Source organism: Triturus cristatus, chromosome 3_2 (assembly GCF_964204655.1).
Source record: "Triturus cristatus chromosome 3_2, aTriCri1.1, whole genome shotgun sequence".
Classification (NCBI taxonomy): domain Eukaryota; kingdom Metazoa; phylum Chordata; class Amphibia; order Caudata; family Salamandridae; genus Triturus; species Triturus cristatus.
The window spans coordinates 20,304,905-20,318,408 of NC_140584.1; the positions used below are offsets into that span (position 1 = coordinate 20,304,905).

The following is a 13,504-nucleotide window of genomic DNA, read 5'->3' on the forward strand; positions in this document are numbered from 1 at the left end:
CATTTATGGGGCCCATTAAGATAGGCACATGGAATGTGCGTGGCATTCATAGCCCAGAACGTCGCTATCTTATATACTCGTATTTAAAACGTCATCACATACAAATAGCGCTCCTTCAGGAGACACATTATACTAAGGTAGAATCCACAAGTCTCCACAGGCGGTGGAGGGGAAAATTATATACGACAAGATACTCTGCGTATGCACGGGGATCTTAGTGTGGGTAAGGCCAGGTACTCCATTGCAAGTGATTGACACGATAATAGATGGGGTGGGCAGATACGTCATAGTTAAAGGGGTACTTGATGGGAAGCCGGTGGTAATAGCCTCACTATATGCACCCAACAGTGAACAAGCAGTCTTCTTAGATCAAATATCACAAAAATTATCAACATGGCACGACACCCCTATGATTCTTGGCGGAGATTACAACTGTGTATTAGATGTCTCTTTAGACCGATCCTTCCCTCCTCTACCTGGCACTACCACAGACACAGCTGTGAAGGCGCTGGCACACGCAGTGGCGCTTCTCTGATGTATGGAGACACAAAAACCCACTAGATAGGGTGTATTCCTATTACTCTGGGGCCCATAAACTTCATGTACGCCTGGACCGTTTCATGGTGTCGACGACCTCTTGCCATGTGTTCCCGACTCCATTTACATGGGACATACGCACTCTGATCACAACCCACACAACATAGAGTTACAATGGGAGGTGGAGTCGCTGCTGATTCCGATATGGCGCCTCCAGCCGGATGTTCTCCTGGATGCACCCTTCCGAGACTTACTGGCCACCACTGTGGCGCAATATTTCGAAGAAAATATGGGCACTGCCACATCGCCTTTGGTGGAGTGGGACGCCCTTAAGGTGGTTGTCAGGGGGCACTGTTTGGGGGCACAGAAGGGTATACGGGTGCAACTAGAAAAAGAGCTCACCGTTTTAGAGCGGAGATTGGCCACTAGCGAACGGGCGATCGCAGACGGTGTTCAGGGGCAGCTAGACCGCCTCAAGGACGAACATGCACAATTATTGGAGCGGCTACGCTGTATTAACTATGCGGCTCACTCGGCGAGAGCACACAATATGGGCGATAAGGCAGGCAAGCTACTAACGTGGCTCATCCGTCAAAATGAGGCATCAGCGCCCATAGTATCGGTGAAAATGGTGAATGGGGAGACTGCATACATGCAGTGAGACATTCATGATACGTTCGTAACGCATTACCAAGATTTATATAAATCACGTGTGCAGACCATGCCCCTGGCATTGCAGGCGAACTTGGCAGGCCTAGATTTACCGTGGCTCACACGCGCCCAAAGTGAAGAACTAAATACCCCTCTTCTCCCTGAGGAGATTCGTGAAAGTATCTTTTCACTGTCCAATGGGAAGACGCCACGGCCAGATGGCTTACCAACCAAATTTTATAAGGCATATACACATATCCTAGTGCCGCAGTTGTTAAAAGTGTACGAGACCACCCTCGATGAATCTACTCTCACTGCCACACAGAATGAGGCCATGCTGGTCTCCCTCCTTAAGCCTGACAAAAATCCCAACCTTCTAGGCTCCTACCATCCGCTGGCGCTTCTCAATACAGACTATAAAATATTTGCATTGCTCCTGGCCAGGCGTCTTTCACCCCTAGTGAAATCATTGGTACATCCAGATCAGAACGGGTTTGTTCCCACACACTGCACTTCTCTTAACATAAGCAGGTTGTTTAGAGTGCAACAGTATGCAGAACAGAGGTGACCTAGTTTTAGATTTGGAGAAAGCCTTTGATTCCTTGGAATGGCCCTATTTGGCATCTGTGCTAGGGAAATACGAACTAGGAGAGCACTATCTAAATATGGTTCGTCTATTGTATCAGTGACCCACTGTTCGAGTCTGTACTGGTAGGTTAGTTTCAGATTGCATTTGAGTGAGACAGGGGACACGCCAGGGATGTACGTTGTCTCCGCTACTGTTCTTCTTAGCTATGGAACCTTTGGCTATGTTGCTGCGGGAAGATGGAGAGGAGTGGGGGTTACGGCTAGGAGATGGGCTACATACTGTCTTCTTGTACGCTGACGATCTGCTGTTATATCTCCGAGATGTCACAGCAATACTGACGTCCATAGCGGATATTCTCGCGACTTTTGAGGAGAAATCAGAGCTCTAGGTTAACTGGGGCAAATCAGGGATTTACTCGTTTAACGCTGACACCGTTGAGGAGAATGTGTCTCTAAATCGCGCACCACTCACGTGGTATCCCACAACATTCATATATCTTGGCATCTTTATATATTGATCGCCTGATGACTTATTGGAGGGCAATCTAGTGAGAGCAATATCGGCTATACGGGTTCAAATGCAATTTTGGAAAATGCTTCCGCTGAATGTAATGAGCCGCGTCACCTTGCTTAAAATGATCGTGCTCCCCAAACTGTTGTATTATTTCTCAAACCTCCCGCTCTATATTCCACCTAAGACTTTCAGAGACCTGGAACAGATGTTCCTGGAGCGAATATGGAACAAGGGGAGACCGCGAGTTGCTCTGTGGAAAATGTATGCTCCCATTAGTCAGGGTGGACTAGCTGCCCCTAATATGGAACTGTATTATTTAGCGGCCCAGCTCCAATGGGCGACAAAATGTTTGGATGGCAGGTGCCTGGAAGACACTGCAACTACGCACCCGCCCTGGACTCATTCTCAAATTTCTCATCTATTTCATCCCATCGCCAAACTTCCGCGACCACCACAGTTACATTTAGGCTTAGCTCATAGGTGCTATAAAAGAAACCTATACCTCACTCGCACGACACTCCCATACGCCCTGATTTTGCCATTGATGGTAACGCCGAGGGGTGCACTAGGCACATCAGACGCAGCCCTAACAGCCTGGCATGCGGCAGAGTTAGATACTTTAAGCGATTTGTATAGAGACGGCGCATTGTTATCGTTTGAAACGCTAGTTGAAGATGCTGAATTACCAGCAGGTCAATTTCTTTTACATACTTCAAATTCTAAAGACTTTTACAGCCGCCTGGGGGAATCTGGCAACTAAGCCACCTACACACCTCTTGATACAATACATGCATGTAATGGGAGCGGGATCACAAGTGGTACACTGGCTGGTGGGTGCACTAATTACACATACGCTGATGCCGATGCAACGTCTCCGAGTAAGATGGGAGACGGATAGAGGCCGGCCCTAGACCCATAAGGAAAGGGATGTTATACTGGCGGGCGCTAAACATATACAAAGGAACTCTAGGTTTAAGCTCATACAAACTTATATCATACAGAGGGCATACCTCTCGCCTGACATGATAAACAGATATTTCCATATCGCCACCTCTATATGCCCACCCTGCAAGCACCCCGATGCTGACCAGCTTCATATGCTGTGGGCTTGTGCGTCCTTTCAACATTATTGGCAAGAGGTGGTCACAATCATAGCTTAATGCACAGACACGTTGTTGCCATTGTCATGGGAAGTATGCACTCTAGGGCTTTATGCCAGATCCCCAAAAAATAAGGTTACCTCAAGGTTCCATGATCTAGGTCTCATTACGGCAAAGCGCTTAGTAACCAAAAAATGGAAAAATGCAAACCCTCCAGAGACACTCAGTTGGAGACGCTCACTTATAATCTGGGTACAAGCGGAGAGTACGGCGTTGCATAGAGAGGAAATAGCGGGGCTCCACAAATTTCCCATTGCGCAGAGTTGGGACGCCCTGCTCACCGCCTTACGGACAGGCCATGCAAAGGAAGCAAACAATACCCAAACCGCCGACCCGAGCCAGGTACATTGATCCCTTACTGCTTAGTTAGGGGGCGCAGGAGCGCCTCAACACGCACAGTAGAATACACCACTACACCCCTAGATCATTATAGGTCACCACCTACACCCCCTCTGTTTTTAGATCTAGAGGATCTCTTTGCTGGCTGACAACTACATCACAATATGAGCACTGCCTCATTTCTTGGTCGGGTATGCTGTTCAAATGATACTGCACGGATGATGCAACTTCGTACCTTTTGATTTTGTTTGAATTTTATAGATGGCATATTATTCCCCCCTTTTTTTTTTTAGATTAAAAGTTTCAGTTTGGTTGGAGTGTTTTTAAATATATGTCCTATTGGTACACTTCAGGGTTTATTTTTACGTCCTCTCACCATGTAATTCATAAATTTCTCTTTCGCAGTGCATGATTGTTCAGGTTTGATTGATAAGCTTTTTCACTTTTTCAATTTGCAAGATGTATTATAACAAGGCCCTGTCATAACAGTCCAGCCCGGAATTATCACAAATAAGATGCTGACGTAGATGACTGTAACATGCAATACTTGAAGTAGCAAAAAGGTGAGCAAGGGCACGAAGTGACTCCAGGACACACGCTCGCAAAATGCACAAATCTGGGATTGGGAATGGCACACTTATGTCACCCTTTATGTTGTTGCAATGGGAAAATATTATTTTATATATGTGTTTTATATTTTTGTCTTGCATATTTGAGCATTCTGTATAAAGCCGTGATGATAGTCATGTCAAAAACAGAAAATACCAATAAAGATATGTTTTTTTAAAAATTACATGGCACAAAAGGAACAAGTAGATTTTGCTACAGGATAAGTAGATTTATGAAGCAACCTGCCTCATGGTCAAGTAAATATTTTATTAAACTCCATTCCCCTGGATTGGTCAACCCAGTGCAGCAACTAGCTAAGCAGATTATATCACATGAAATACGGTCAAGGGATCTGCAGAGCTGTTCAAAGCGAACAGCATATTGAAAACCATGAGCGTCTCTCTCTTACACTTAATCATCCAACATACTACCACATGCAGTGTCCCATAACATGATAGTTGCATCTCGGTGGTCATCACGCACGTTATGGAAACACTTCCCACACAGGATCAAAATAAAAACAACATCAATCCAATCACATGCTGCAGTATAATACTAAATTAGGCTCTGGAATCAGAGACCGATTTTTTTGTTTCAGTTTTATATAGCACAAACTCAACTCGAAGGTACTGGAGCGCTTTACAGGTGCATCAGTTAAATGACACAAGGTCTCATTTTTCTTTGTAATGCATGGGGATATTAAATGATGTGCCCAGAATCATCGCAGGAAGTTGAGAACTAGTCAAGATTCAAACCTGGTTCCTCAGTTCCAAAGTCGGCAGCTCCGACGGTGGTGCCACATCCTCTCCCAAATGGTGTGGCAACTGTTCACTTTTCAAAGGACTTCTGCTGACCAAGCTAAATGTTTCTTCTCTAACAATCGCAACCAGAAACTAGGGTATATATTTTATAAATACAGCATACACTGTGCCAGTGTCAGTAACAAACTGCTAGACAACTACCTTCATTCCTCATTTAAACCATCCACTGGGGTTATGTTCTGTTCTTCTCGCTGCCATCACTTTTCACAATAATTTCTAAGAACCTCCACCTTGTTTGGGGCATAGCCATAATCCATTTCGGTTGTCAGTGCACCATTACACTGCACATCATGTCAGGTGAGGCTTGACTGCAGTCTACATTGGGGAAAATATTTGTATTAATCTGACAACTCGCTTTAATAACATGATAAAAATACTGAGTAGAGATAACATATTACTGTAGTCATTTCCTGACGGGTTTCAGACATACCACGAAAGGATTACCTGACTTTCTTAGCAGTCTTCACTTCCAATTGCATTCTGTTTCTCACCATATAAGCAATACTTCCTTCGGCAGCTCTCTTTAGTCACCCAGCATCTGCCATATCTCTGTCAAAACACTTACCACTTATCATCCCCATCTGCATAGGTATGCACTAGCAGATCTTCATCCACCTCACTACTTACTCCTCTCCTCTCCCAGCATTAAGTTTTTTTCACAGAAATGTTTTCTATTAAAATCAACCCATGGGCATATGTTGATAATTAAAGATCCTCGCCATGTTCGTCTTTTACACCCCTTTATAAATGAAACTTTGTTCTCTTTTACACAACCTCATCTGACATACTCCTCCCAAGTGGCTCCACCATTATTCACAAAGGCAGACTTCCCAAATGCAGTGGTGTTCTAAAATACTATTAGAATTGCCATCTAGCTGACTCCCTGAGTCTGCTAGTAGGGTTGGTGGCCGGGAGGGGTTGTGTAATATTTTTTATTAGATTGTCCCCCACAAAAACTTGATAATTAACAATATATACAATTAATATATTGAATTAAAACATGAACAACCTTAAACATAAAGATACTAAATGTTAATCTCACAAATCATTTACTACTTGCATTACATGATAAAGCCACGGCAAAGGCAATTATCCTTGATCCCAATTCTAGCAAATGTTCAAATGCTCTCTGCACAGATCTTATCCCAACTTTGTTGATGACTAGTTTTAGGTAAATCTTCCGTGCAATTTAAGCGGATGGGCAGAGAACCAATAAATGAGCCACAACGGCATTGGGGATTGCTTATCAAAACAAATTAAAACCTTAACAACCTACACTGCCATCTAGGGTTCAGGCCATAAGACAGACAATCAGCTACTCCAAAGTTTTTATAGAATTATAAAAGATGAGTGTATTGTTTAGAAGCTATAATTTTGGATTAATCTATCATATAGGATGTAACAATGGACAAATGTTCTAATTGATTCTTGTTAAACTGGGATCCCCTCAATTATTTTCTTGCGATCAAAGTTCACATCATAAATTTGTGAGCTCTATTAGTATTCCTAAAACGCTACCTACTAAATATTTAGAATGTCATATTATTTATGTCACTTCAATGTGCATCTCAACAACCTATTACCTCACACTGGTATGCACATATTTCTAGTGGATCTAAATGTACACTCGAAAAACTCTAATGATCCAAAGTTGAAATCATTTTTTTTAATGCCAAATATTGTTCTTGAAAATCAGTGAATTCTTCATGACGTTTCGCAATTGCCTTCTTTTACATTTCGCACAGGACATACCTGGCTTTGACAGTACACACGGAAATAATCTAATTGAGCGTCACCCTTATGCATTGGGACTGGTCAGACGATGTTGCCATTCCTTTCAGGACAATGCCAATAACACGAAGAGGATGAACAAAACAATGTATACAAACATCCTATTTTAAGTTATGTTAGATTAGTTGACTGAAATATCTCTGACCAGTAAAGTAGATTCCATCTTGGATTTTTCTAGGGCAAAATGCAAAAATGAAATCTGTAAAGTTTAATTATATCAGCCTGCTTGTACTCAAATGAAATACCTCAAGCAAACATTTTATCAAAGTGTCCTAGATACATCCATGCATCTCTGATCACATAATCAAAATCCCTATAAATGAAAATACATTCTGAAAGCCTCACCAAATCCAGTGACATTGAGGCCATGGTCTTCACAAAACGTCACGCTTGATAACTAGCTGCTCCCATTGATGCCATTCCCAAAATGAGAACTTTATCCGTACTTTGTTTCCTAGAAAAGCTTATTAAAAGAGGGGTTGCTCTTGAGCTAGTTTGCCACATTGCCAGCCACCACCAACCTTTTTTTAAGAAGGAATGAGGCAGAACTGCAGTGCTGACGGTCTCTTACCAGGTATTGGAAAATGACAAAACTTGACTGGTGGGCTCGAACATCAACAGGCAAATAACACTCGCCCATTGACTGAAAGTTGCCTTCACAGATGAAAGCATCTTGAAATCTTAACTAGATGAAGCAGTGCACTGGGAGGCTTCTAATTTAAGAATGACTCAAACAAAATAGAATTCATGCTTTTTTAGGTCTCGCCTAGAGCGCAGCGCGCACGCGCTGCCCTAGGAGAGGGCCTCTTGGCATCGCTACAGCTTTTCTCGGCTTTTCATGAAGCTCGTGCGTGTGGTGCTCACAAGCTATTAGGCTTTGTGTGCATCTTTATAAAAAGACAGCACGCAATTGGACAAAGGTGGGTGCATGTCCCACCTTTGTATCCGCTCACGGCCTACGGCTTGCGAGCAGCAGCGCCATTCGATTTCAATTATCGCGCACGCGTTAATTGTAAACAGATGGCCGTCGCGCTTTCACTTGCCGCTGCGCGGCCACGCTTGTCTCTCTCTGTGACCCCACGACCTATTACCATCGCTCGCTCGACATTCTCGTGTCTATTTCTCATCCCCATCTCTTCCTTCCTCACTCATGACCGCTCTCTTTCTAGCCTCGCATTATGTATACCTCTATTGGTTTCAGTACCACTTGTTCCTCACTCGCCCTCCTCCTCTGCTGCTCACATCTCTCTCTTACCCTTGACCCCTCACCCCCGTCGCCCTCCCCCTGTCCTTTCACAGCAGCTCCCTCCTCACTTGCCATCTCTCCCTTTTATGTTCTTTGAAGCCCAAAGTCGCTGTATGCCTTTACTATACATTCTACTTCCACCCTATCCCTCTGTATGGTGCTTCTAGGTTTACACTTCGATGCCCTCCCTTCTTAATTTTATTGGTGCCCTCCCTTAAAGTCTACCCCTCTCTCTCTCTCTCTGGCCCCTCTCACAGCCAGTCTCACCCCTCTCCACCTTTATACATATGGGTTTCTCTTTTATCCTCGCTGACAGTGCTCGCTTCCCAGCACATTTCTCCCCCCAACGGCAGTCTCCACTCTCTCCCATCCTCCTCCAAGGCCCCTCGCTGTCCCCACCCGCTCCCTCTGGTTAGTTTCTTCCTATGGTCTTCTCTCTGCTCCTTTCTCTCAGTCCCATTCTCCTCCTGCCTTCTTGCCCCTCCTTCTGGGGCCCTGCTTGCCTGTACTCACTCCTTGGAGTGGTACAGTGCATGGCGTGGCCCTGTTTGCTTGTGCTGGCTGCCTGGAGCGGTGCAGTGCACGGCGGGGCTCTGTTTGCCTGTACAGGCTGCTGTCACTGTGCATTTTGCCTGCGTTAGGTGTGGCTGCAGAATTTGGCATGCCTCGTTAAAAGAATGTCTTGGAGTGCGAGGAGCCAGTAGGTCAGCTAAGCAAAAGCTCAGATCTGGGGTAAGACGAGGAAATGAAAATCCAGCTCTGGGGCAGACCAGATGCAATGTGATACCAGTCACCTGAGCATATCCTATGATTTGGCCAAAAAAGCTAAAGTCGACCACTTTATGGAAGGACGCACTCCTGTGATATTAATCGGTTCCCTTTCCAGAACCTTCCCACGAAACTGAAGTCTTTGACACAGCTTTTTATACAGAGCAAGTTAGCTCCTCTTGCGACTATTAGTAGACAGGAACAGCAACGTGTATGTGCGTTTTTAAGCAGAGGTGTGCAAGCCATGCCGTGCTAAACAAAAGAAAGGCACGCCGCTATACGTAAGATAAAGCATGGCATGCTGCGCTGGAAGTGCTATGTGTCAAAGTAAAGCGTGTCAAAGTAAAGCGTGTCAAAGTAAAGCGCGGCATGACACACTGGAAGTGCTCTGTGTCAAAGTAAAGTAAAGCGTGGCAACCACACTGGAAGTGCTCCATGTCGAAGGAAAAACAAAACTTTTAATGACAGGACATATAATAACACAAGTGAAAGAGGACAAATCCTGGGGGCGATCCATGGTAGTCAACAATTGAGAAAAAAGGTGGGACAAGCTGGAACTGTTAGCCAATTAGAACCAATGTATTTTAAAGGGCACTGACAAAAGCCAATCAGAACCTGGAGGAAAGCTGAAAGCCCATGTACAGAATACAGCATATTGAGAGACAGAGCATGTGCTGCCTAGGCTCTACCGACAAAGGCCTGTTCACTTCTACTGATCACTACACAGTATGCTACTATCACTGAGCTTGTGCCGCTTAACTCCTGACAAAGGCAACAGTCTTGCACCACTATGAAGTTATAGCTTTGGTCGCCCCTCCTGGTCCTATAAGAGCGCAATCCATGAGAAAAGCCAATGTCATGGTGCAAACGCATGATCCATATTTGCCCATGAGAACAAAAATCAGCACCAGAGATCCAGGCATCACTGCTGGTGGTGGGCCCTGCGGTTAGGGCTACACGTCATCACCATGCAAGGGACTTTTCCGTTCCAGCAGGTTCACTAATAGAAATTTCAGTTACAGGATGCACATTCACCCCAAGGATACAATGGAATCAAATATTCATAGAATTTAAACCATGTTCTTGAAGATCATTAAAGTTCTCTCACTGACGATCCAGTTTCAAGTATCACATGGAACAATGACCAAATGTTACTGCCTAGTGTTCACTGTCACCACACTGATTACTGTAAGCCTACCGTATCAGGTTAAGCAACGGACGCCGCCAATTGGGAATATCAGCAGTTTGGATGTCAGTCCGATGCCACACAATAATACCCTCAGATGGGTTTCATCTCATATTTAAAAATCATGCCTCTTGTCTCAAACAAAGAGGTGCAATAGGCACAGGTATCTCTTAAGTTCCCACTCGCCATCATCCAAACACTTCTGCATAATACACTTATCCATGCCTCAATGTTTGGATTGTATTGGCTAGGCTTGGTGTCATTTGTCTTCTAAATGCGTTTCCGCCTTACCTGACATCTACATAGTTATACAGAAGTTTCACACCGGTGCACTATGGGGGATCGCCATATATTATCACTGCTATACGAGGCTACTTGCGACAACACAAATTAGCATATTAAGAAGGGAAGTCATTTCAAAACTTGGCTGAATACAATTCAGTCTGGTTTTCTTCTGAGGCGAAGACAATAATCATCCCCTATAGATAGGTTAACTTCATACACTGTGCTTCACAAAATCTCTACCACGCCTATCAAAAGGCCACAAACGTTTCCCAGCATCAGCAGCTACCTTGGTCAGACAATGTATGTGTTACTAATGCACAGTTTCAGCCCTTATGGCAAGGCACAGCTCAGTAGTAATTATCACTCACTTTTCAAAAGCATCTGTCGCTACAAAGTCTCCTTAAGTGTAATATGTTATAGCATTGGAGCAACAGATTGAAGCCCATGTTCGCTAAACATGTTATCCAAGAGGAAAGGCCAATGCCCTTGAGAATAAGTCTCACCTTTTGACCCATAGACTTTAACAATGCTTTTTGTTGATGCCGTGCACAATCATCAAAGAAATCAAAAAAGAAAAAAAGAGAGAGAAAAAGGGAAAAGTTTGATGACATAGCCACCTGGAGGCTGAAATACTCTATAAGTTCATGCATGCATGATGACGTTTGCATGCCCATGTATCACCAGGCATACAATTGTCAATGCTCGCTTTCACTGCATAGGTTTTGGAGCACCGGATATCGTGATATATTATACAGTGTTTTGAATTACACGTGCGCTATGACTTTATCCAATTGGTTTGGATGATAGTATTTAGCCAAGGAGGTTTAGGCTTATATACCGTTCCCACTGCCCACGCCCCTCCTAGGGGATCATTGTTATTTTTTGCACAGTGGTCCGGCCGCAAATGGCTGGGCCTTCCAAAATAAAGAAGAAAAACGAGGAAAAAGCAGACAGACAAACATGTACCTCTCATGAATTGGACAGAAAAATAAGCTGGTAAAGAAGCATTGGAATGTTTCTCGACTACAATCTATAAATCCTGATGCCTAGATGTGCAAGTAGCGTGCAAATATTTTTCACCAAGTACATATAGGAAAGAGTCATTATAGAACTAGAAGTATTTATTACAAGAAGCAGCATTACTGTGCATCGAGTGCTGAAACCAGCACCAACGCAACAAAGATCACTTCAGATTACATGTATTCATTGGGGAGTGAAGAGAATCTAGACGAGAGTTGAGCAAAAGAAAGGAATTGATGCATGGAGCGATGAACATAAGAGAGGATGTAGGAACACGTGGAGAATGACAACTGTGAACTAGATGCTGAATGAAAGTCACACTGGACGGCAGACAAGGCAGATTCTTTCACGTAAAATAAACAGGCCATTCTTTGCGAGACATACCAGGTTTTGGCACAGAGTTGGTCACCGACTGAGGAACCTTGTCGTTGATTAGCTCGACACATTCACTTGGAAAGAAGCCTACCTGCAACACAAAGGAAAGAGGAGAGGGGCTGAAGGCCAGGCCACACTGAATACGCACACCTGCTAACTACAAACGCCATTTCTTGTACGTAGTGTTTCTATTCCTTATTTCTGCACCTTCGAGATAGAGGGCGTACATTATCCTGATCAGGGTGAGCCATGTTCACTGTCCAACCTTTGTCACCACAAGGTGGCGTTCATTGACCGAGAGAACGTCGGTCAAGATGAGAGGAGTGTCATTTTTTTTGTGCTGATCGCGGTTTCAGTCACCACTGCCTTTAAAGTCCTTCCGGCCGATGGGAGAGTGGGGACACTTTTTTATGCATTCTGAAATGTTTCATCTGATGTAACAGTTCTCAGGTTAATATTTTTAATTAGTATCGATCAGAAGCTATTTACAAGAAGCCTCCACGAAAGTACAGCTAAAACGTTAACAATGGTCAGTCTCAACAATGGTTAGTATAATTATTGCAAATGCACGAATTATATCCTCGCCAAACCATGGTGCTTAAAATGATTTCAATAAAACAGACATAATTATAAACATGTTGCAAACAAAAGTACACTGCAGGCAGATTGCAGATTTATTTTTACCAATTTAGAGACCAGAAATGAAAGATGTTATGTGCTTCTTTAACAAAGACCCATAACAAGAAAAAATGGGACCAATTCTGGATTCTCCATATACCCCAACCTTCTCTTCCCAGATTCCTACCTGAAATCCATGTTTTCCCCTCCACCAGGAAGTGAGCTCCTTCGGAGGCATGTCAATGACCGACACTATGTCACCCACCTGCAAAATATAAATGCCACATTAGAGTTGTACAACTAAAGAAAGATGTATTCACCCGTCCAACACAATAGGCTGCATTGTAGACAATATAAAATTAAGACGTGTCCTAATTACAATAGCTTTTTTTATATTTCAGTCAGTCATAAAAACCTTATTTAGATCGTATACAGATCTTAATAAAAAGTACATAGCACCGCATACAAAATATACAGTAAAAGGCATAGGTATCATAAAATACAATAAAAATATAGGAGTATTTCATAAAATGCATTTAGCGCGCTTTTTCCAAAGAGCATAGCAGAATTTAGCCAGGGAAAAACAATTAACCTGCTTGTATCGGTAGATAACATTCTTGGCACCTCCAAGTAATGGCTGGGACCAACCAGTCTGTACAGAGGAATAATCCACTTGGCCCTCAGATTTTGATAGTGAGGACAAAAGAAGAGCAAGTGGACTAAAGATTCTGCACCTGATTTGCAGGATGGGTAGAGATTATCCAGAGAAACATTACGGCTCCATGTACTGCAAAACAGTTTGGTTGGCAGAGTCTTATAACGAAATTGTACAAATAGTTTGCGAGCCAGATGAGGCACAATTTCATCAATTGTTTCTTCATAACTTGCAGTTGGCTTACAATCTAAAAAAAACCCTGGGCAAGGAACCCACCAGATTAGAGGATTCCTTATCCATGACTTTTTCCCAGTAGATCGATTTGACCCTAGCCTTTGATA

At 43.5% G+C, this 13,504-nt stretch overlaps 1 protein-coding gene across 2 annotated transcripts in view; it reads right to left on the minus strand.

Moving 5' to 3' along the window:
- Positions 1-13,504, minus strand: part of ARHGAP32 (Rho GTPase activating protein 32) — a 1,461,643-nt gene that overhangs the window by 542,055 nt on the left and 906,084 nt on the right. The window contains exons 9-10 of one of the 2 annotated variants that reach the window (XM_085647194.1): positions 12,696-12,773; positions 11,900-11,981 (exon numbers count right to left, since the gene is read on the minus strand). In XM_085647194.1, the coding sequence (XP_085503320.1) occupies positions 11,900-11,981; positions 12,696-12,773 (160 nt within the window). Of the gene's footprint in view, positions 1-5,360; positions 5,456-11,899; positions 11,982-12,695; positions 12,774-13,504 lie in introns of those variants that run through there. The other variant, XM_085647195.1, reaches the window with a different exon arrangement.